This window comes from Astyanax mexicanus, chromosome 18 (assembly GCF_023375975.1).
Source record: "Astyanax mexicanus isolate ESR-SI-001 chromosome 18, AstMex3_surface, whole genome shotgun sequence".
Taxonomy (NCBI): domain Eukaryota; kingdom Metazoa; phylum Chordata; class Actinopteri; order Characiformes; family Acestrorhamphidae; genus Astyanax; species Astyanax mexicanus.
In genome coordinates this window covers 2,694,043-2,719,421 of record NC_064425.1, presented here as the reverse complement: position 1 = coordinate 2,719,421, position 25,379 = coordinate 2,694,043, and the positions used below count along the sequence as shown (strand labels likewise).

At 38.3% G+C, this 25,379-nt stretch overlaps 1 protein-coding gene across 3 annotated transcripts in view; it reads right to left on the bottom strand.

Moving 5' to 3' along the window:
- The window catches only part of si:ch211-286b4.4 (zonadhesin), a 99,348-nt gene that overhangs the window by 17,310 nt on the left and 56,659 nt on the right, over window positions 1-25,379 (bottom strand). For all 3 annotated transcript variants that reach the window (XM_049467184.1, XM_049467185.1, XM_049467186.1), the window contains 7 exons: window positions 8,723-8,868; window positions 8,502-8,629; window positions 7,770-7,917; window positions 6,147-6,279; window positions 5,879-6,028; window positions 4,865-4,991; window positions 942-1,153 (listed from right to left, as the gene is read on the bottom strand). In XM_049467184.1, coding sequence (XP_049323141.1) covers window positions 942-1,153; window positions 4,865-4,991; window positions 5,879-6,028; window positions 6,147-6,279; window positions 7,770-7,917; window positions 8,502-8,629; window positions 8,723-8,868 — 1,044 coding nt within the window. The remainder of the gene's footprint in view (window positions 1-941; window positions 1,154-4,864; window positions 4,992-5,878; window positions 6,029-6,146; window positions 6,280-7,769; window positions 7,918-8,501; window positions 8,630-8,722; window positions 8,869-25,379) is intronic.

The following is a 25,379-nucleotide window of genomic DNA, read 5'->3' as shown; positions in this document are numbered from 1 at the left end:
AAGTAGTACCCTGATGTGATAATTAGGGGTGGGTGATATGGCACCATATTTCAGGGTATAATATCGTTCACGATATTCAAAAATGTTGGCGATATTTTTGCGTACGATACGATATGGTACATCACCAAACATGTTACTGGTCACAACCATTATCACTCTTTGCACTGTCTACTATGGGTCAAAATGTTATTTATGACTTGATGTGGATAGAGGATTCCTAAATGTCAATAGATACTTTTTGATCCTGAAGGAAATTTAGGTAGTCTAGTAAATGAGATGTCCCAACCATCGGCCTATCCACCTATGAGACCTCTAACTCACCAACTCTAGAAATGTATGCCTTCCCAGACATCCCAAGTTGCAAAAGTTGATTTCAGGGAGGTTAATCGCACACACACCAAAGGATTTAGAGTATTCAGAGGTGAAATGAAATGAGTTTCATATTTTTTCTTTTTGGAAGGCCCTGCCTCTGCTTTCCTTTTTTTTTTTTTTTGAAAAAAAAAAAAACTTTATTTGACAAAAATTGACAGTTACAATATCACAAAAAATTGCAAAACATCAAAAGCATTTCATATCATATTACAATAATTATTAATATTGCCTCCGCCATGATCTGCTTTCTCTCAGTCACTGAACAAATCCCGTCCGGGAGGGGGGAAAAACACTGTCTCACAGACTCTTTGCAGAGAACAGGCCAATCAGAACCCTCTCTGTTTTCTCTCTTTTTATGCGATTAGAGAATAAAAGTCTGTGGCCTGTGTGCGCGTTTGGGGCGCTCGTTCTGAATTGCGGGAGATTATTTGTGACTCGCGGGCATCAGGGAGCCGCTACCGAAATGCGGGAGACTCCCGCAGCTTCAGGGAGACTTGGTTTGTCTGCCTTCCCACAAGCATCAAAGCTAAACATTGGGACGTAATAAGTCTGATAAAGCAACCCCGTACCTATGATGGCGCTCCAGTCTGGCAGGAGGTTGAGGCGCTGTTGTTTGATGACTCCGTGTCGTACGAGCTGTGCTGGAGAGGTGGGCTGGAAGGGAGATGTAGTAGGATCACACTCTGTGCTCTTATCTCGAACCACCACTATCAAGCTCCAGTCCTTCACAGCATTATCCAGGAACACGTATTTCCCCGGCTCCGAGAACACATGCGCAAATCTGAGGACAATAAGAACTGTCAGATACCAGTATCCACTGGCGTAGGAACCGGTGGAAAAAGGTGGATTTGTCCCCTCCAAAAATAAAATGGTTTCGCTCAGATCAGCTGTACTATTAATGAGGAGACAGGTGACCGCCTAGTAAATGGGAAATCTCTTAACGCCAATCATGGAGCCGGTTCAGGAATTAAGTTCCGCCTCTCAATAGAAACAGCCAATCAGCTTGCTGGTTTTGCGGCGTGCGCAGGAGAGTGTGGGGGAGAGTGGTGGTGGGGGGGGGAGCCCCTCCCCCGCTGTGAGATTAAGCAGTGCGATCGGGATGCAGCAGATGATTTTAAACCAGGTATGAAAATACAGCGATTTTTCTAACAGAAAGGTAACGGTAAGCTAACCATGTAAACCATGTAAACTGCTATGTTTCTGATAGCTGGTTAAAAATGCACTAATCAAAACATACCAACTCTGCGCTTAATAAAATACAACCCGTGACAGTCAGTTAGCTTAACTTTGGAATTAGCTTAGTTTAAGAAAAACAAAACTATATAATGTTCAGTTTACCCTGTACCTGACTAGCTAATAACTATTTAATTTTCATTAATGTAGATAACTAGTCAGCTAGAAGCTGGATGTAGGGGATAGACAGAATTTAGTACAACACTGGGTAATGTAGGTAGTTAAAAGCAGTTTCTTAACCCTGATCACTGCCCTTAAAATTGTGTTTTCCACCAGATCCAACTGATTAGCTAATAAACAGTCCTTTACTGAGTTTACCTGTTAAAATCTCTTAGCCCCCTATGGATCATAAATCAATCATTATGTATGTCCAGCAGTGTATTAGACACATCATACCATCATACCACTTACTTTATTATGTTCATTTAAAGCAGAGAAAGCTCTACAATATGCAGAACAGTGGGAGTATGCAATAGAATATGTAAGAACAGGGTTAAGAAACACTGATCTAATCTGACTTCTGTTCATTTGTAGTTTACAGTGATGGGAGCGATCTGGGAAGCCCCCGTCCATGGATTCTGGACGTGTATATCCTTTAATCTACACTTGTATCCTTTTATTTGATAATTATGATCATTCAATAAATATAATAATTTGACTGTAATCATTAGCAATAAATTGTGCAGACACACCAGTTTTTATTTTTAGAATCTGTTATTCCACTAGGATCTTTGTGTTGTTAGAATATCATGTACATTTAGAAGAGAAGGTTGTTTCATGTTGTGACAGGATGCAAGGACAAGATGTTGACAACTGCAGAGGGAGATACCCGCTATCTGAGTGATTGTGCTAGTAACCTCTCCTTAGATAGCCTACGCACGGCTGTTCTACGTGGCGCAAAGTCGCAGACAGGCCAGAAGACAACGAAGGCCACGGGAATGGAAAACAACATGATGTTTCGGACTTTGTGACGTACACCTTTTTGATGCAACATATGTAATGCATTGTCATGCTTAATCAGTAGTGTAATGTTGATACATTTGAAGAACCAATCATAGAGACAATTATGTCATTATTGATTTTTATAGAACCAATAAGAACATGTATCCTGGTAAAGTAGATTTACATGTAATTGTTATTAGTATAAGTATAACTGTTAATGCAGAGACAGAAAAGTCAGACTTTTCCTGTAGCTCTCGAGATTGGAATACTTTACTTTTGACCATCTACAACATTTTTCCTGTTACTTTTGTCTATTTTCTTACTTTTTGTCTGATTCATCTACTGGAGTGTCTGTAATACTTCAATGATTTTCTTCAGTAAATTTTATTCTAAATTGGATATCCTGACTTCTGGTTTTCCTTGTCCGTCTGGCTCACATACATTTTTGCTGTGGTAAATTACCCTACAACAGTAAGAACACATGTCCTGACGTCTAACGTTTATATTAACTTCTGAGAAAAATCCCTATGAAACGTAAAGTTACATTCTTTTTCATAAAAGGACACCATCATAAGAAGTGCTTTCAGTAGAAACAATTAAAAGTGCGGGGCACAATGCTAGTCAGTTTGGAGAAAATGTAAATATACAACATACAATACATAATTAATAATAATAATAATAATAATAATAATCAAATCTGTTATATTATGTTAAATATTAGGTGATAACTGATCAGTTTTTGTCATATGTATATAATTCAGACCTTTCACGTATAATTTTTTCTAGCAACAGTAAATGTAATGTGGAGTAACATGTTTAGGTTGTAAAATTACCTTTATTTGGATGTAACTAATAATAAATACAGAAAAAAAGGATAATTTAGGATTAAAAGTAATTCCGCAAATGTTTTTCTAGGAAACTATAGGGTGTGCTTTGGTTCATATTAGCAAATGTGTCCCCCCCAATATCAAACCCGCTCCTACGCCCTTGCCAGTATCACCAATACATGAGGAGTATCCATGGCTACGTTCACATTACCAGGCAGAAGTGACTCAAATCAGATTTTTTTGCTCAATGCGGCTCAAATTTTTTCATGGCTGTGTGAACATGCCAAATACGATTTTTTTTTTTTCAAATCAGATTTGAGTCACTTTCATATGTCATCCTAAATCAGATAGGTATCCAATCAACGGACATGCGACATGAAAGTGAACGGTTAAATTATGCAGAAATGATGCGTCTTTTTTATGCTTTTCCGCATTAGCATTAGCATTAGTGCTATGTGCTTCTCTCTCGTACCCACACTGGATCTCTCGGTGCAGCTGTGCAGCTATAGCTGCAAAAAAAAACAGCAAAAGCAAACCACCTGACCTTATTTCACCTCCTGGACCTGAGCATGAACTTCAGAGCAGCTGTTTACTCTCCACTCCAGCAAAAGATGCTCCACATATGAGCTGCTAACTCATCTATTTCCCTTTATAAAGCTACGAGTCTCTCCTCTCTCTAATATGAGGGTTTTTGTTGTTGGTAGTTTGTTGGCAGACAGTTTACCACAACTGGTTTCACAAGCAGTTTCCAGTGGTTTCTAATGGCAAATCCAAACAGAATACAGTATATCCCTCTTTTATATCCTGAGTTTACCATTTTTAGCATTGTCCCAGCTACGCACTGTTAATGATACCAGCTGATAACAACGCATTATTATTATGCAGTATTTTGTGCATTCAAACTCCATGAAGACATGTCCATGTAATGACACAATCTGTATAGTACTACAGCTTTTATTACTGTTGATGTGCAGTGCAGTTATCTGGTGTATTATTGCTTAAATATATACTGCATAATTTATCTAGATTTACTTACAGCTCTGGAAAAAATTAAGAGATCATTTCAGTTTCTGAATCAGTTTCTCTGATTTTGCTATTGATAGGTTTATGTTTGAGTAAAATGAACATAACGCAAAGAAAACAAGTTCATATTCATAAAGTTTAAAGCATAAACCTGGTTTTTAATCACAGTTTTTAATTATGTATCTTGGCATCATGTTCTCCTCCACCAGTCTTACACACTGCTTTTGGATAACTTTATGCTGCTTTACTCCTGGTGCAAAACTTCAAGCAGTTCAGTTTGGTGGTTTGATGGCTTGTGATCATCCATCTTCCTCTTGATTATATTCCAGAGGTTTTCAATTTGGTAAAATTAAAGAAACTCATCCTTTTCCCTGCGCTTCATATGTATAAATATATGTATGCATATAGAATACTGGCTCCATTCTTGGGGCCATGTGTGTATAAATCATTAGTCATCACAAGCGTACCTGGTGGAATTAAACTGAGAATGCTTGATAAGCCGCTCCAGATGCCTGAATGCTCCAAAGTCCCAGGCAGGATTACTACTGAACAAATGGTCCTTCTGATACACAGGGAAGTGGCTGAGGAGACGGTCTGGAAGTAAGATAAATAGATTCACATTGATTATTCCATACTATACAACTAGGGTTGCCACCTTTAAGAATTTAAAATAAGGGACGCCAACCACCGCTCCTCTGGGCCATGTCCACCACAGGCACGACACCTGTTGGGCGTGGCACCCGCAGCAGTGGTATATTTTATTTTGTGCTGCTGTTTTTATTGAAGAGGTAATCAAAAAAGCAATTCGTCAAACTTAAAGTTTGAGATGCTTTATTAGCAATGAACACTTTCTCTTATAAAGTGCAGTTAAATAAATATTCATTGAAATATGTTTGTGTGCAACAACAAACGTTTAAAATATAAACTAAATAAATTGAGAACATAAGTTTTATGTGCATAACTATTGGGACACTGTTTTTACTTAAATTGAAGGGTATTTGTGGGTGTTTTTCCTATGAGCTGAAAGAAAGTCAGGTCATCCAAACAGTTAAACCCCCACTTATTATAATATTTTATGTAATGATCACTGGACACTGTATTCTTCAAAAATTCTTTATTCTTCAAAATACGCAGAAATTTGTATAAACATATTTTTTATCAGAGAAATAATTCCTTTGATTATTACAATTTTTTGTCACAGTTCTGTGTTTTTTGTGTTAAAATCGTGAAGAATATGTGTCCAGCACAGAGAGGAGCGGAGAGAGGCGGGGTTTAGTGCTGATGTGTGAGTGACAGACATGTGGATTGGACATTTATGGAAATACGGAACAAATCTCGTCCCTTATTGGTTCAATACAGGATGCAAAGTTTAGTTGCCAAATAAGGGACAATTCCGTATTTTAAGGGACGGGTGGCAACCCTATATACAACAAATACTGCTGTTTAAATAATGAAAAAGAGATTATTAGCTCAAATCCTACCAGTGTAGTTGATGGTTAGCTGAAAGATGAGCATATCACTGGGATTGAGACATGCTATTGGGTTGGGAATGCGGGGTAGAGGTCCAGAGCTCCAGAGATCACCGCTGTGTCTTCTCTTTCTCCGACCTCCCTCCAGAATTTCTATTGGTTCTGAGATAAAATATATAATATTGCCAGTTAAAAAATTGCAGATTAAAATTCCTGCAACACTTTTGATTGAAAAGCTTTAGCTTTTAAATAATGAAATGAATGATTAAAGATCTTCTACCTGACAGAAAGGTGTCAATAAACAAAGGGTCCTTCAAAATCCAACCGAATACTCCTTCTGCAGAGAACTGGACTAAATGGATCTTTCCAATGTTGTTGATGTGACTGTCAGGTCCCAGGATGTTCATCATATTCTTGAAAAATAGAGAAGAAAAGATAAATCAAAAAAAAAAAAAAATCTAAAAAGATTATTATTAACAGTGCAGAATAAGCTTTAACACTATTGCTCCAGATTTTTGTTCAGGTATTGAATTTTGGTCGGAAATCATCGTCACATTTCTATTAAAACAACACTGTATTCACCTTTTGGTCCAATGTAAGACAGAGTTTAAATTTTGTTGAAAATAAAAATTGAGTGTTGAACAGATGTTGATTTTTTTTAGAAATCAAAATCACAAGTCTAGAGCTAAATGTAAACCATGTGTTGGTTTTTGACAAAGTTGGACAGACGTTGAATTTTAGTGAAAAAATGTAAAAAAAATGTGAACTTTGTTTGGTCAAAAAATCTGACGTTTAGTTGACATCCAGCTCCAAAGTTAGACAGATGTTACATTTTAGTCAAATTTAAATTTAATAAATCTGGGAAATCACAATATATCATATTTTGTTCATTAAAAAAACAACATCACCAACCTCACATTCTGTGGATGTTAATATTATGAGGTTTAGCAAACATGGAGTTTTGGTCATCATACCTCACAAATGAATATCATAGTCTGAGTCAGTATAAACCATGTGGCATTTGTAAAACTGGTAAAAATGTTGGTTACATAACATTACAACTTAAAACAAACAAATTATTAATTTCAGTTGATACTGTATATTAAATTTACTTTGATGTAGGTATAAGACATTGTCCTGGTAACCCACATTAAACCACATAACAACCTCCACCATAGGTGTTTGTGACCCGAAATGTCCCTATACAGTAATTTACAGGGGTTGGAGAATGAAACTGAAACACCTGGTTTTAGAGCACAGTAATTGATTGTGGTGACGGCCAGTTCTGGTGGAAACAGGAGAGTTGAGGTGCACATTGAATTCTGCCGTGATTTGATCAGCCGTGGTTTTATGTTTTTTGGATACAATCCGGGTTAGCACCCGAACATCCCTTTCAGACAGCTTCCTCTTACAGCGTCCACAGTTAATCCTGTTGGATGTGGTTGGTCCTTCTTGTTGGTATGCTGACATTACCCTGGATACCGTGGCTCTTGATGCATCACAAAGACTTGCTGTCTTGGTCACAGATGCTCCAGCAAGACGTGCACCAACAATTTGTCCTCTTTTGAACTCTGGTATGTCCCCCATAATGTTGTGTGCATTGTAATATTTAGAGCAGAACTGTGCTCTTACCCTGCTAATTGAACCTTCACACTCTGCTCTTACTGGTGCAATGTGCAATTAATGAAGATTGAACACCAGGCTGCTCCAATTTAGCCATGAAACCTAAAATCCCACACTAAAATGATGACAGGTGTTTCAGTTTCACTGTCCAACCCCTGTAGTAACTATAAGTTAAGTCCAGTGTGATTTAAATGTACGTTATGGATTTCATAATGAGGAGTTCAATTGTGGGCCAAACACACACACACACCAAACACACACACACACACACAGTGCTCACTCTGTTCCACATCCTGTTTTCATCCTTAGCTTTGATCCTAAGCAGCAGCTGTCCATCCTGAGCTAATCTGGTGGATAGCTCAGGCAGTGTGGAAACACACGAGGAGTTACACACCTCCTCCGCTGATACGTACCGCTCACAATGACAACTGCAACAAAAACACACACTCATCATTTCACTTTACTACACCATTTTGTTGTAGTAAAACATGATAAAAAGTTCTTTCCTTTGATGAATAGCACACCTCCTTTCTCCCACAGCGTTCAGAGATCCAGAAATTTTAACAGTTTGTCGAAACAGAGCTACTTTGAGCTGGATAACGGTGGAAAAAGCGATTTATCGGTGCAAATTATGCCTCGTATCACCCAGTCTGAAGGGTGTTTAGACAAACTGTTAAAATTTCTGGATCTCTGAACGCTGTGGGAGAACGGAGGTGTGCTATTCATCAAAGATAAGAACTTTTTATCAAGTTTTACTACAACAAATGGCCATTTTATGCTGTAGTTCTCCTTTAACTTAGTTTAGTTTTACAGGTCAGCAGTGAGACCTGCTGAATTAGAAGGAAAACATGGTAAGGCAACACCCCTGTTCCTTACTAGTGTCGCATAATGCGCCTTATAATCTGGTGCACCTTATAGTGCAAAAAATACAGTACTAGAAGTTATACCATCATGTTGTATCACATGCCTTAAGCCTTAAACACAATCTTATGAAGAATAGCAGTGAACTTACATGCCCAGGCCTACGTCCAGACTCCCACCCTGAGGACCACAGCTGAGACTGCAGGAGTGTGTGGAGGGGTTAACACACTCTTGGGAGGAAGCCAGTCTTACTTGTCCGACACCACAGCGTTTACTCACCTTTAGAGACGTGTGCTTTAATTACTGCACTGGAAAAGGATGGTGGACTGAGACTGACATTTATTAAGTCTAAGTGTGAGCAGATCTACCTACCTCAGGCTGACAGTCCAGATCACTGTCAGTACTGGAACTCTTAAAGTCCAGTTCATTATAGAAAACGTAACCCGTTTTACACAGACAGGATCCGTCAGAGTGCTGGAACACGCGGTTCTTACCGATGCACACGCAGGAGGACGCACCTAATCACAAAAGACAAAAGACATTGAACACAATAAATGATAAAGCAAGGTATGATTTACATGTGACCTCTTCAGCTGACCAGCTTCAGCTTATTATATTTAGGTCTGTTTGGGCCGTTACACTTGCTCTTGAGGAATTTTACAATAACCCTTAACCTGTTTTGGTGTGTTTTTTATTCTTCGTTTTTGTCAGTTCCTCTTTTTCAGGTCTTATAACACAGTAATTATATCAGACAGACACATGCCCTGATCTCTTTTACTCCAGAAGACATACGGCTGCTCAAAAATATCATCATTTAAAATGTAAAAGGAAGCAGAATTGTTATATTTTCCTGGAACTGATCATGTTTTGCTCAAAATTTTACCAAACGCCTGTTTTTTTAGGGTTCAAGCACCGAAGGTGCGTAGAACCCTATTGTTTTTGCTAAGATTTTTCTTCTTCTTATTATTATTATTAGGGGTTCGAGCACGTAGTGCTAGAAACCCTATTGTAATTGTTCTGATTATTATTATTATTAGGGGTTCGAGCACGTAGTGCTAGAAACCCTATTGTAATTGTTCTGATTATTAGGGGTTCGAGCACGTAGTGCTAGAAACCCTATTGTAATTGTTCTGATTATTATTATTATTATTATTAGGGGTTCGAGCACGTAGTGCTAGAAACCCTATTGTAATTGTTCTGATTATTATTATTATTATTATTAGGGGTTCGAGCACGTAGTGCTAGAAACCCTATTGTAATTGTTCTGATTATTATTAGGGGTTCGAGCACGTAGTGCTAGAAACCCTATTGTAATTGTTCTGATTATTATTATTATTATTATTATTATTATTATTATTCTTATTCTTTTTCTGCCATAGAAGTGATCGGGCAGAAGAAACCGTAAGGCCTACAGGGCTGAGACTTGGTCATATGGTAGTACTTCTCACCGCTACTCAGATTCAAAAGATGAGCCCGATCGGCCTCAAGGGGGCGCTATGGCGAAGGTCAACGCGTTAGGCCTCGTAACTGCCACGCCCTGATAGCTAGAGCAAAATTTCTTGCATTATATGATTCCTTGGTTAATGGCAAATCAAAAAGGTCAATAGAACCACTAAGCTCCGCCCACTTAGATTTTTTGCTATTTAGCATAATATGCAAAACCTACTTTTGAGAACTTGTCCTAGGGTCATTGACCAATCCTGTCATATTTGGTGTCAGACAACTCAGCAGAGTCCCAACCTCAATAATTATCGAAAAAATTGAGAATTTTTTAAACAATATGGCCGCCATATGCAAATTAATCTTACCGTGGCACACTCAAATTTACTCTAACAGCTGTAACTTTTGAATGCTTAAACCTACACTAATGCCACTTTACAACTTTGATGCCAACATGATTCTGAGGTAGCCCATCAATCTGTGTAGACATAGGCCCCCAGGGGGCGGAGCCAAAGCTAAAAATCTGTTTCTCAGGAACCGTACAAGCTATGAAGCTCTCCTTTGGCATGTATCATCTATGGCCTATGTCCTAATGTTTTACAGAAGGAAAATTTGATATGCAAATTTTTGCGATCGTTATTAGCCAATCAGTTTACAGCAAGCTTTTGACAGGCTAAACAATGACCAATCAGGACGATACTTATACCCTACATGTATCTCAGGGCCTTCTATCATCCATTAAAATATGGCGTTGATTGGCCTCAAGGGGGCGCTATAGCAGAAAATCAGTTATATCTAAAGGTACAAGTGGCCTAGGCTTGTTATTCTTTTTTAGTTGTATACTTTGCTGTAGCCTTTACAACTTTGTAATTACATATTTTTACCAAAAATGCAAAGATTTTCATCAGTGGCCAAAAGAGTAAAAATTGCTCTTTTCGAACTTGTCTTTAAGTCCTTAATCAATCAAAACAAATTTGGTCTTGATGCAATCTTGAGACCCTGTAGGTAAATAATTATCAAAAAAATCTTGACATTTTAACTATTTGAGGCCCATAAACCTTGATCAAACATGTACGTGAAAGCCTTTTCAGAGTTATTTGGCCAAAACTCTGTCAAAGTTTAAAACATGCCAAAACTGTTGAAGCTACTAATTAACAATGACATTTGAAGCACATTTGCCAAGTATGAGCCAAATAAGTCTTCAGTAGGCTCTACAGTGAAAAAATAACTATTTTCAATTTATTCTATTTATCGCTATTTTCCAACCTAAATGGACAGAAGACAGGAACCTTTCACCCTATCAACACACAAATTTATACACATATATAGACTGATAATCTGATCTTGATTGCAAATTTTCAGCCAAATCGGACATGTTTTGCCTCTACAACGGCTGGAAAACTACAGCGATTTTGTAGGCCTCAAGCCTGTATTATCGCTTTTTTCAAACCTAAATGGACATAAGTCAGGAACCTTTGACCCTATCGACACAGAAATTGACATACATATATAGACTGATATTGTGATCTTGATTGCAAATTTTGAGCCAAAACAGATATTTTTTGCCTCTAATATGGCCAAAGAGCAACAGCCATTTTGTAGGCCATAAGCCTGTATTATCGCTTTTTTCAAACCTAAATGGACAGAAGTCAGGAACCTTTGACCCTATCAACACACAAATTTACACACATATATATGCAGACCACTTAATCATGAGTACCAATTTGGAGCCCAATCGGACTTTTCTTCTCTTTTTAATAAATAGAAACACACTGATAGGGAACGTTCTGTCTTTCTGATAGAGTGATAGATTTCCAGCAGGTTATATGTGGTCTCTTGCTGCGCTCTGGTGGTCATTTGGTGAAACAGCTACAGGTGAATTATTCTAAATTAAAGCTCTGCTGAACTTATTCAATCTTGCTTGTCTTGCTTAATTGAACATATTTATCCTTCTTGTTCATGCTGGTCAGTCGCCTGGGTCATTCTTGTTTATGCTCCACCCACTTAATTTTTTTTATAAATTTGCATAATATGCAAAACCTACTTTTGAGATCTTGTCCTTGGATCCTTAACCAATCATGACATGTTTGGTGTCAAACAGTTCAGCAGAGCTTACTCCTCAATAATTATTAAAAAAATCTTTACATTTATAAACAATATGGCCGCCATATGCAAATGAGTTCTACCATGGTGCAGTAAAATGTCTTTAACACTTATAACTTTTGAATGCTTAACCTGACACTAATACTACTTCAGTCCTTTGATCATTACATGATTCTCAGATACCCTGTCAGTTTAAGTAGACATACACCCCCAGGGGGCGGGGCCAATGCTCAATAGCTGTTTCTCTAGAACCATACAAGCTATCAAGGTCATCCTAGCCAATTATCATCTATGGCCCATGCACTAATGGTACACCAAATGAAAATTTGATATGGACACTTTAGTGGTCACTATTAGCCAATCACATTCCAGCAAGCTTTTAACAGGCGGAATGTTAATCAGGTCAAAACTTATATACTATATACGGGTTATTTATATGCCCTTTTTATGCCTTGTGTTTTTTCAATTTAAGAACTGAATTTGTTTCACCAAATGCCCACTAGAGTGCAGTAAGACACCACATAAAACCTGATGAACACTACAGCTCAATTTATCAATGCTTTTCAACTAGTTTACTCACACCACTCATCTAGCATTGCCATTATGGTCTTTATGGTCACGCTGGTCACCCAGCTTGGTTATGCTGGCCATCCAGCTTGGTCATGCTGGCCATTCACATTGGTCATTATGGTCCTGCTGGTCATTCAGCTTTGTCCTCATAGTAATGGTGGTCTTCCAGCTTGGTCATACTGGCCAACCACCTTTGCCATGCTGGTCATCCAGTTTGGTCATTATGGTCTTCCAGCTTGGTCAATATGGTCAACAAGTTTGTCATCCAGATTAGTCATGCTGGTAATCTAGCTTGGTCTTCACGGTCATGCTAGTCATCCTCATCCAGTTTGGCGATGCCGGTCAACCGGCAACATGTTTTAAGCCTAACTGGCCTCCAGGGGTCTCTTTGCCTGTAACGCTCGAACCCCGTAAATCGCCGCTTGCGGCTATATTTATTATTATTAGGGGTTCGAGCACGTAGTGCTAGAAACCCTATTGTAATTGTTCTGATTATTATTATTATTATTATTATTATTATAGTTCTTATTCTTTTTCTGCCATAGAAGTGATTGGGCAGAAGAAACCGTAAGGCCTACAGGGCTGAGACTTGGTCATATGGTAGTACTTCTCACCGCTACTCAGATTCAAAACATGAGCACGATCGGCCTCAAGGGGGCGCTATGGCGAAGGTCAACGCGTTTGGCCTCGTAACTCCTACACCCTGATAGCTAGAGCAAAAATTCTTGCATTGTATGATTCCTTGGTTAATGGCAAATCAAAAAGTTCAATAGAACCACTAAGCTCCGCCCACTTAGATTTTTTGCTATTTAGCATAATATGCAAAACCTACTTTTGAGAACTTGTCCTAGGGTCATTGACCAATCCTGTCATATTTGGTGTCAAACAACTCAGCAGAGTCCCAACCTCAATAATTATCAAAAAAATTGTGAAATTTGTAAACAATATGGCCGCCATATGCAAATTAATCTTACCGTGGCACACCCAAATTTACTCTAACAGCTGTAACTTTTGAATGCTTAAACCTACACTAATGCCACTTTAGACCTTTGATGCCAACATGATTCTGAGGTAGCCCTTCAATCTGTGTAGACATACGCCCCCAGGGGGCGGAGCCAAAGCTAAAAATCTGTTTCTCAGGAACCGTACAAGCTATGAAGCTCTCCTTTGGCATGTATCATCTATGGCCTATGTCCTAATGTTTTACAGAAGGAAAATTTGATATGCAAATTTTTGCGATCGTTATTAGCCAATCAGTTTCCAGCAAGCTTTTGACATGCTAAACAATGACCAATCAGGACGATACTTATACCCTACATGTATCTCAGGGCCTTCTATCATCCATTAAAATATGGCGTTGATTGGCCTCAAGGGGGCGCTATAGCAGAAAATCAGTTATATCTAAAGGTACAAGTGGCCTAGGCTTGTTATTCTTTTTTAGTTGTATACTTTGCTGTAGCCTTTACAACTTTGTAATTACATGTATTTACCAAAAATGGAAAGATTTTCATCAGTGGCCAAAAGAGTAAAAATTGCTCTTTTCGAACTTGTCTTTAAGTCCTTAATCAATCAAAATACCTTTGGTCTTGATGCAATCTTGAGACCCTGTAGGTAAATAATTATCAAAAAAATCTTGACATTTTAACTATTTGAGGCCCATAAACCTTGATCAAACATGTACGTGAAAGCCTTTTCAGAGTTATTTGGCCAAAACTCTGTCAAAGTTTAAAACATGCCAAAACTGTTGAAGCTACTAATTAACAATGACATTTGAAGCACATTTGCCAAGTATGAGCCAAATAAGTCTTCAGTAGGCTCTACAGTGAAAAAATAACTATTTTCAATTTATTCTATTTATCGCTATTTTCCAACCTAAATGGACAGAAGACAGGAACCTTTCACCCTATCAACACACAAATTTATACACATATATAGACTGATAATCTGATCTTGATTGCAAATTTTCAGCCAAATCGGACATGTTTTCCCTCTACAACGGCTGGAAAACTACAGCGATTTTGTAGGCCTCAAGCCTGTATTATCGCTTTTTTCAAACCTAAATGGACAGAAGTCAGGAACCTTTGACCCTATCGACACAGAAATTGACATACATATATAGACTGATATTGTGATCTTGATTGCAAATTTTGAGCCAAAACAGATATTTTTTGCCTCTAATATGGCCAAAGAGCAACAGCCATTTTGTAGGCCATAAGCCTGTATTATCGCTTTTTTCAAACCTAAATGGACAGAAGTCAGGAACCTTTGACCCTATCAACACACAAATTTACACACATATATATGCAGACCACTTAATCATGAGTACCAATTTGGAGCCCAATCGGACTTTTCTTCTCCTTTAATAAATAGAAACACACTGATAGGGAATGTTCTGTCTTTCTGATAGAGTGATAGATTTCCAGCAGGTTATATGTGGTCTCTTGCTGCGCTCTGGTGGTCATTTGGTGAAACAGCTACATTTGAATTATTCTAAATTAAAGCTCTGCTGAACTTATTTAATCATTTTTGTCTTGCTTAATTGAACATATTTATCCTTCTTGGTCATGCTAGTCAGCCACCTGGGTCATTCTTATTTATGCTCCACCCACTTAATTTTTTTTTAATTTGCATAATATGCAAAACCTACTTTTGAGATCTTGTCTTTGCCTCCTTGACCAATCATGACATGTTTGGTGTCAAACAGTTCAGCAGAGCTTACTCCTCAATAATTATAAAAAAAAATCTTTACATTTATAAACAATATGGCCGCCATATGCAAATTAGTTTTACCATGGTGCAGTAAAATGTCTTTAACACTTATAACCTTTGAATGCTTAACCTGACACTAATACCACTTCAGACCTTTGATCATTACATGATTCTCAGATACCCTGTGAGTTTAAGTAGACATACACCCCCCCAGGGGGCGGGGCCAATGCTCGATAGCTGTTTCTCTACAACCATACAAGCTATCAAGGTCATCCTAGCCAATTATCATCTATGGCCCATGCACTAATGGTACACCAAATGAAAATTTGATATGGAAACTTTTGTGGTCACTATTAGCCAATCACATTCCAGCAAGCTTTTGACAGGCAGAATGTTTATCAGGTCAAAACTTATACACTATATATGGGTTATTTATATGCCCTTTTTATGCCTTGTGTTTTTTGAATTTAAGAACTGAAGTTGTTTCACCAAATGCCCACTAGAGTGCAGCAAGACACCACATAAAACCTGATGAACACTACAGCTCAATTTATCAATGCTTTTCAACTAGTTTACTCACACCACTCATCTAGCATTGTCATTTTGGTCTTTATGGTCACGCTGGTTACCCAGCTTGGTTATCCAGTTTGGTGATGACGGTCAACCAGCAACAGGTTTTAAGCCTAACTGGCCTCCAGGGGCCTCTTTGCCTGTGACGCTCGAACCCCGTAAATCGCCGCTTGCGGCTATATTTAGGGGTTCGAGCACGTAGTGCTAGAAACCCTATTGTAATTGTTCTGATTATTAGGGGTTCGAGCACGTAGTGCTAGAAACCCTATTGTAATTGTTCTGATTATTATTAGGGGTTCGAGCACGTAGTGCTAGAAACCCTATTGTAATTGTTCTGATTATTATTATTATTAGGGGTTCGAGCACGTAGTGCTAGAAACCCTATTGTAATTGTTCTGATTATTATTATTATTATTATTATTATTATTATTATTCTTATTCTTTTTCTGCCATAGAAGTGATCGGGCAGAAGAAACCGTAAGGCCTACAGGGCTGAGACTTGGTCATATGGTAGTACTTCTCACCGCTACTCAGATTCAAAAGATGAGCCCGATCGGCCTCAAGGGGGCGCTATGGCGAAGGTCAACGCGTTAGGCCTCGTAACTGCCACGCCCTGATAGCTAGAGCAAAAATTCTTGCACTATATGATTCCTTGGTTAATGGCAAATCAAAAAGGTCAATAGAACCACTAAGCTCCGCCCACTTAGATTTTTTGCTATTTAGCATAATTTGCAAAACCTACTTTTGAGAACTTGTCCTAGAGTCATTGACCAATCCTGTCATATTTGGTGTCAAACAACTCAGCAGAGTCCCAACCTCAATAATTATCAAAAAAATTGTGAAATTTGTAAACAATATGGCCGCCATATGCAAATTAATCTTACCGTGGCACACCCAAATTTACTCTAACAGCTGTAACTTTTGAATGCTTAAACCTACACTAATGCCACTTTAGACCGTTGATGCCAACATGATTCTGAGGTAGCCCGTCAATCTGTGTAGACATACGCCCCCAGGGGGCGGAGCCAAAGCTAAAAATCTGTTTCTCAGGAACCGTACAAGCTATCAAACTCTCCTTTGGCATGTATCATCTATGGCCTATGTCCTAATGATTCACAGAAGGAAAATTTGATATGCAAATTTTTGCGATCGTTATTAGCCAATCAGTTTGCAGCAAGCTTTTGACAGGCTAAACAATGACCAATCAGGACGATACTCATACCCTACATGTATATGAGGGCCTTCTATCATCCATTAAAATATGGCGTTGATTGGCCTCTAGGGGGCGCTATAGCAGAAAATCTGTTATATCTAAACGTACAAGTGGCCTAGGCTTGTTTTTGTTTTTTAATTTTATACTTTGCTGTAGCCTCTACAACTTTGTAATTGCATGTGTTTACCAAAAATGCAAAGATTTTCATCAATGGCCAAAAGAGTAAAAATGGCTCTTTTCGAACTTGTCTTTAAGTCTTCAATCAATCAAAACAAATTTGGTCTTGATGCAATCATGAGACGCTGTAGGTAAATAATTATCGAAAAAATCTTGACATTTTAACTATTTGAGGCCCATAAACCTTGATCAAACATGTACGTGAAAGCCTTTTCAGAGTTATTTGGCCAAAACTCTGTCAAAGTTTAAAACATGCCAAAACTGTCGAAGCTACTAATTAACAATGACATTTGAAGTACATGTGCCAAGTATGAGCCAAATAAGTCTTCAGTAGGCTCTACAGTGAAAAAATAACTATTTTCAATTTATTCTATTTATCGCTATTTTCCAACCTAAATGGACAGAAGACAGGAACCTTTCACCCTATCAACACACAAATTTATACACATATATAGACTGATACTCTGATCTTGATGGCAAATTTTCAGCCAAATCGGACATGTTTTGCCTCTACAACGGCTGGAAAACTACAGCGATTTTGTAGGCCTCAAGCCTGTATTATCGCTTTTTTCAAATCTAAATGGACAGAAGTCAGGAACCTTTGACCCTATTGACACAGAAATTGACATACATATATAGACTGCTATTGTGATCCTGATTCCAATTTTTGAGCCAAATCAGATATTTTTTGCCTCTAATATGGCCAAAGAGCAACAGCCATTTTGTAGGCCATAAGCCTGTATTATCACTTTTTTCAAACCTAAATGGTCAGAAGTCAGGAACCTTTGACCCTATCAACACACAAATTTACATACATGTATATACAGACCACTTGATCATGAGTACCAATTTGGAGCCCAATCGGACTTTTCTTCTCTTTTTAATAAATAGAAACACACTGATGGGGAATGTTCTGTCTTTCTGATAGAGTGATAGAGTTCCAGCAGGTTATATGTGGTCTCTTGCTGCGCTCTGGTGGTCATTTGGTGAAACAGCTACAGGTGAATTATTCTTAATTAAAGCTCTGCTGAACTTATTCAATCTTGCTTGTCTTGCTAAATTGAACATATTTATCCTCCTTGTTCATGCTGGTCAGCCGCCTGGGTCATTCTTGTTTATGCTCCACCCACTTAATTTTTTTTAAATTTGCATAATATGCAAAACCTACTTTTGAGATCTTGTCCTTGGATCCTTGACCAATCATGACATATTTGGTGTCAAACAGTTCAGCAGAGCTTACTCCTCAATAATTATTAAAAAAATCTTTACATTTATAAACAATATGGCCGCCATATGCAAATGAGTTCTACCATGGTGCAGTAAAATGTCTTTAAGACTTATAACTTTTGAATGCTTAACCTGACACTAATACCACTTCAGTCCTTTGATCATTACATGATTCTCAGATACCCTGTCAGTTTAAGTAGACATACACCCCCAGGGGGCGGGGCCAATGCTCGATAGCTGTTTCTCTAGAAGCATACAAGCTATCAAGGTCATCCTAGCCAATTATCATCTATGGCCCATGCACTAATGGTACACCAAATGAAAATTTGATATGGACACTTTTGTGGTCACTATTAGCCAATCACATTCCAGCAAGCTTTTAACAGGCGCAATGTTAATCAGGTCAAAACTTATATACTATATACGGGTTATTTATATGCCCTTTTTATGCCTTGTGTTTTTTCAATTTAAGAACTGAATTTGTTTCACCAAATGCCCACTAGAGTGCAGTAAGACACCACATAAAACCTGATGAACACTACAGCTCAATTTATCAATGCTTTTCAACTAGTTTACTCACACCACTCATCTAGCATTGCCATTATGGTCTTTATGGTCACGCTGGTCACCCAGCTTGGTCATGCTGGCCATCCAGCTTGGTCATGCTAGCCATTCACATTGGTCATTATGGTCCTGCTGGTCATTCAGCTTTGTCCTCATAGTAATGGTGGTCTTCCAGCTTGGTCATACTGGCCAACCACCTTTGCCATGCTGGTCATCCAGTTTGGTCATTATGGTCTTCCAGCTTGGTCAATATGGTCAACAAGTTTGTCATCCAGATTAGTCATGCTGGTAATCTAGCTTGGTCTTCACGGTCATGCTGGTCATCCTCATCCAGTTTGGCGATGCCGGTCAACCGGCAACATGTTTTAAGCCTAACTGGCCTCCAGGGGTCTCTTTGCCTGTAACGCTCGAACCCCGTAAATCGCCGCTTGCGGCTATATTTATTATTATTATTATAGTTCTTATTCTTTTTCTGCCATAGAAGTGATTGGGCAGAAGAAACCGTAAGGCCTACAGGGCTGAGACTTGGTCATATGGTAGTACTTCTCACCGCTACTCAGATTCAAAAGATGAGCCCGATCGGCCTCAAGGGGGCGCTATGGCGAAGGTCAACGCGTTTGGCCTCGTAACTCCTACGCCCTGATAGCTAGAGCAAAAATTCTTGCATTATATGATTCCTTGGTTAATGGCAAATCAAAAAGGTCAATAGAACCACTAAGCTCCGCCCACTTAGATTTTTTGCTATTTAGCATAATATGCAAAACCTACTTTTGAGAACTTGTCCTAGGGTCATTGACCAATCCTGTCATATTTGGTGTCAAACAACTCAGCAGAGTCCCTCGCTCAATAATTATCAAAAAAAGTGAGAATTTTTTAAACAATATGGCCGCCATATGCAAATTAATCTTACCGTGGCACACCCAAATTTATTCTAACAGCTGTAACTTTTGAATGCTTAAACCTACACTAATGCCACTTTACAACTTTGATGCCAACATGATTCTGAGGTAGCCTGTCAATCTGTGTAGACATACGCCCCCAGGGGGCGGAGCCAAAGCTAAAAATCTGTTTCTCAGCAACCGTACAAACTATGAAGCTCTCCTTTGGCATGTATCATCTATGGCCTTTGTCCTAATGTTTTACAGAAGGAAAATTTGATATGAAAATTTTTGCAATCGTTATTAGCCAATCAGATTCCAGCAAGCTTTTGCCAGGCTAAACAATGACCAATCAGGACGATACTTATACCCTACATGTATCTCAGGGCCTTCTATCATCCATTAAAATATGGCGTTGATTGGCCTCAAGGGGGCGCTATAGCAGAAAATCAGTTATATCTAAAGGTACAAGTGGCCTAGGCTTGTTATTCTTTTTTAGGTGTATACTTTGCTGTAGCCTTTACAACTTTGTAATTACATATGTTTACCAAAAATGCAAAGATTTTCATCAGTGGCCAAAAGAGTAAAAATTGCTCTTTTCGAACTTGTCTTTAAGTCCTTAATCAATCAAAACAAATTTGGTCTTGATGCAATCTTGAGACCCTGTAGGTAAATAATTATCAAAAAAATCTTGACATTTTAACTATTTGAGGCCCATAAACCTTGATCAAACATGTACGTGAAAGCCTTTTCAGAGTTATTTGGCCAAAACTCTGTCAAAGTTTAAAACGTGCCAAAACTGTTGAAGCTACTAATTAACAATGACATTTGAAGTACATGTGCCAAGTATGAGCCAAATAAGTCTTCAGTAGGCTCTACAGTGAAAAAATAACTATTTTCAATTTATTCTATTTATCGCTATTTTCCAACCTAAATGGACAGAAGACAGGAACCTTTCACCCTATCAACACACAAATTTATACACATATATAGACTGATAATCTGATCTTGATTGCAAATTTTCAGCCAAATCGGACATGTTTTGCCTCTACAACGGCTGGAAAACTACAGCGATTTTGTAGGCCTCAAGCCTGTATTATCGCTTTTTTCAAACCTAAATGGACAGAAGTCAGGAACCTTTGACCCTATTGACACAGAAATTGACATACATATATAGACTGATATTGTGATCTTGATTGCAAATTTTGAGCCAAATCAGATATTTTTTTGCCTCTAATATGGCCAAAGAGCAACAGCCATTTTGTAGGCCATAAGCCTGTATTATCGCTTTTTTCAAGCCTAAATGGACAGAAGTCAGGAACCTTTGACCCTATCAACACACAAATTTACACACGTATATATACAGACCACTTAATCATGAGAACCAATTTTGAGCCCAATCGGACTTTTCCTCTCTTTGTAATAAATAGAAACACACTGATAGGGAATGTTCTGTCTTACTTATAGAGTGATAGATTTCCAGCAGGTTATATGTGGTCTCTTGCTGCGCTCTGGTGGTCATTTGGTGAAACAGCTACAGGTGAATTATTCTAAATTAAAGCTCTGCTGAACTTATTTAATCTTGCTTGTCTTGCTTAATTGAACATATTTATCCTTCTTGGTCATGCTACTCAGCCACCTGAGTCATTCTTATTTATGCTCCACCCACTTAATTTTTTTTTATTTGCATAATATGCAAAACTTACTTTTGAGATCTTGTCCTTGGATCCTTGACCAATCATGACATGTTTGGTGTCAAACAGTTCAGCAGAGCTTACTCCTCAATAATTATTAAAAAAATCTTTACATTTATAAACAATATGGCCGCCATATGCAAATGAGTTCTACCATGGTGCAGTAAAATGTCTTTAACACTTATAACTTTTGAATGCTTAACCTGACACTAATACCACTTCAGTCCTTTGATCATTACATGATTCTCAGATACCCTGTCAGTTTAAGTAGACATACACCCCCCCAGGGGGCGGGGCCAATGCTCGATAGCTGTTTCTCTAGAACCATACAAGCTATCAAGGTCATCCTAGCCAATTATCATCTATGGCCCATGCACTAATGGTACACCAAATGAAAATTTGATATGGACACTTTTGTGGTCACTATTAGCCAATCACATTCCAGCAAGCTTTTAACAGGCGGAATGTTAAACAGGTCAAAACTTATATACTATATACGGGTTATTTATATGCCCTTTTTATGCCTTGTGTTTTTTCAATTTAAGAACTGAATTTGTTTCACCAAATGCGCACTAGAGTGCAGTAAGACACCACATAAAACCTGATGAACACTACAGCTCAATTTATCAATGCTTTTCAACTAGTTTACTCACACCACTCATCTAGCATTGCCATTATGGTCTTTTTGGTCACGCTGGTCACCCAGCTTGGTTATGCTGGCCATCCAGCTTGGTCATGCTGGCCATTCACATTGGTCATTATGGTCCTGCTGGTCATTCAGCTTTGTCCTCATAGTAAAGGTGGTCTTCCAGCTTGGACATACTGGCCAACCACCTTTGCCATGCTGGTCATCCAGTTTGGTCATTATGGTCTTCCAGCTTGGTCAATATGGTCAACAAGTTTGTCATCCAGATTAGTCATGCTGGTAATCTAGCTTGGTCTTCACGGTCATGCTGGTCATCCTCATCCAGTTTGGCGATGCCGGTCAACCGGCAACATGTTTTAAGCCTAACTGGCCTCCAGAGGTCTCTTTGCCTGTAACGCTCGAACCCCGTAAATCGCCGCTTGCGGCTATATTTATTATTATTATTATTATTATTATTATAGTTCTTATTCTTTTTCTGCCATAGAAGTGATTGGGCAGAAGAAACCGTAAGGCCTACAGGGCTGAGACTTGGTCATATGGTAGTACTTCTCACCGCTACTCAGATTCAAAAGATGAGCCCGATCGGCCTCAAGGGGGCGCTATGGCGAAGGTCAACGCGTTTGGCCTCGTAACTCCTACGCCCTGATAGCTAGAGCAAAAATTCTTGCATTATATGATTCCTTGGTTAATGGCAAATCAAAAAGGTCAATAGAACCACTAAGCTCCGCCCACTTAGATTTTTTGCTATTTAGCATAATATGCAAAACCTACTTTTGAGAACTTGTCCTAGGGTCATTGACCAATCCTGTCATATTTGGTGTCATACAACTCAGCAGAATCCCAACCTCAATAATTATCAAAAAAATTGTGAAATTTGTAAACAATATGGCCGCCATATGCAAATTAATCTTACCGTGGCACACCCAAATTTACTCTAACAGCTGTAACTTTTGAATGCTTAAACCTACACTAATGCCACTTTACAACTTTGATGCCAACATGATTCTGAGGTAGCCCTTCAATCTGTGTAGACATACGCCCACAGGGGGCGGAGCCAAAGCTAAAAATCTGTTTCTCAGGAACCGTACAAGCTACGAAGCTCTCCTTTGGCATGTATCATCTATGGCCTATGTTCTAATGTTTCACAGAAGGAAAATTTGATATGCAAATTTTTGCGATTGCTATTAGCCAATCAGTTTCAAGCAAGCTTTTGACAGGCTAAACAATGACCAATCAGGACGATACGTATAACCTACATGTATATTAGGGCCTTCTATCATCCATTAAAATATGGCATTGATTGGCCTCAAGGGGGCGCAATAGCAGAAAATCAGTTATATCTAAAGGTACAAGTGGCCTAGGCTTGTTATTCTTTTTTAATTGTATACTTTGCTATAGCCTTTACAACTTTGTAATTGCATGTGTATACCAAAAATGCAAAGATTTTCATCAATGGCCAAAAGCGTAAAAATGGCTCTTTTCGAACTTGTCTTTAAGTCTTCAATCAATCAAAACAAATTTGGTCTTGATGCAATCTTGAGACCCTGTAGGTAAATAATTATCAAAAAAATCTTGACATTTTAACTATTTGAGGCCCATAAACCTTGATCAAACATGTACGTGAAAGCCTTTTCAGAGTTATTTGGCCAAAACTCTGTCAAAGTTTAAAACATGCCAAAACTGTTGAAGCTACTAATTAACAATGACATTTCAAGCACATATGCCAAGTATGAGCCAAATAAGTCTTCAGTAGGCTCTACAGTGAAAAAAAAACTATTTTCAATTTATTCTATTTATCGCTATTTTCCAACCTAAATGGACAGAAGACAGGAACCTTTCACCCTATCAACACACAAATTTATACACATATAAAGACTGATAATCTGATCTTGATTGCAAATTTTCAGCCAAATCGGACATGTTTTGCCTCTACAACGGCTGGAAAACTACAGCGATTTTGTAGGCCTCAAGCCTGTATTATCGCTTTTTTCAAATCTAAATGGACAGAAGTCAGGAACCTTTGACCCTATTGACACAGAAATTGACATACATATATAGACTGAAATTGTGATCTTGATTGCAAATTTTGAGCCAAATCAAATATTTTTTGCCTCTAATATGGCCAAAGAGCAACAGCCATTTTGTAGGCCATAAGCCTGTATTATCACTTTTTTCAAACCTAAATGGTCAGAAGTCAGGAACCTTTGACCCTATCAACACACAAATTTACATACATGTATATACAGACCACTTGATCATGATTGCAAATTTTGAGCCAAATCAGATATTTTTTGCCTCTAATATGGCCAAAGAGCAACAGCCATTTTGTAGGCCATAAGCCTGTATTATCACTTTTTTCAAACCTAAATGGTCAGAAGTCAGGAACCTTTGACCCTATCAACACACAAATTTACATACATGTATATACAGACCACTTGATCATGAGTACCAATTTGGAGCCCAATCGGACTTTTCTTCTCTTTTTAATAAATAGAAACACACTGATAGGGAATGTTCTGTCTTTCTGATAGAGTGATAGATTTCCAGCAGGTTATATGTGGTCTCTTGCTGTGCTCTGGTGGTCATTTGGTGAAACAGCTACAGGTGAATTATTCTAAATAAAAGCTCTGCTGAACTTATTCAATCTTGCTTGTCTTGCTTAATTGAACATATTTATCCTTCTTGTTCATGCTGGTCAGCCGCCTGGGTCATTCTTGTTTATGCTCCACCCACTTAATTTTTTTTTTAATTTGCATAATATGCAAAACCTACTTTTGAGATCTTGTCCTTGGATCCTTGACCAATCATGACATGTTTGGTGTCAAACAGTTCAGCAGAGCTTACTCCTCAATAATTATTTAAAAAATCTTTACATTTATAAACAATATGGCCGCCATATTCAAATGAGTTCTACCATGGTGCAGTAAAATGTCTTTAACACTTGTAACTTTTGAATGCTTAACCTGACACTAATACCACTTCAGTCCTTTTATCATTAAATGTTTCTCAGATACCCTGTCAGTTTAAGTAGACATACACCCCCAGGGGGTGGGGCCAATGCTCGATAGCTGTTTCTCTAGAACCATACAAGCTATCAAGGTCATCCTAGCCAATTATCATCTATGGCCCATGCACTAATGGTACACCAAATGAAAATTTGATATGGACACTTTTGTGGTCACTATTAGCCAATCACATTCCAGCAAGCTTTTAACAGGCGGAATGTTAATCAGGTCAA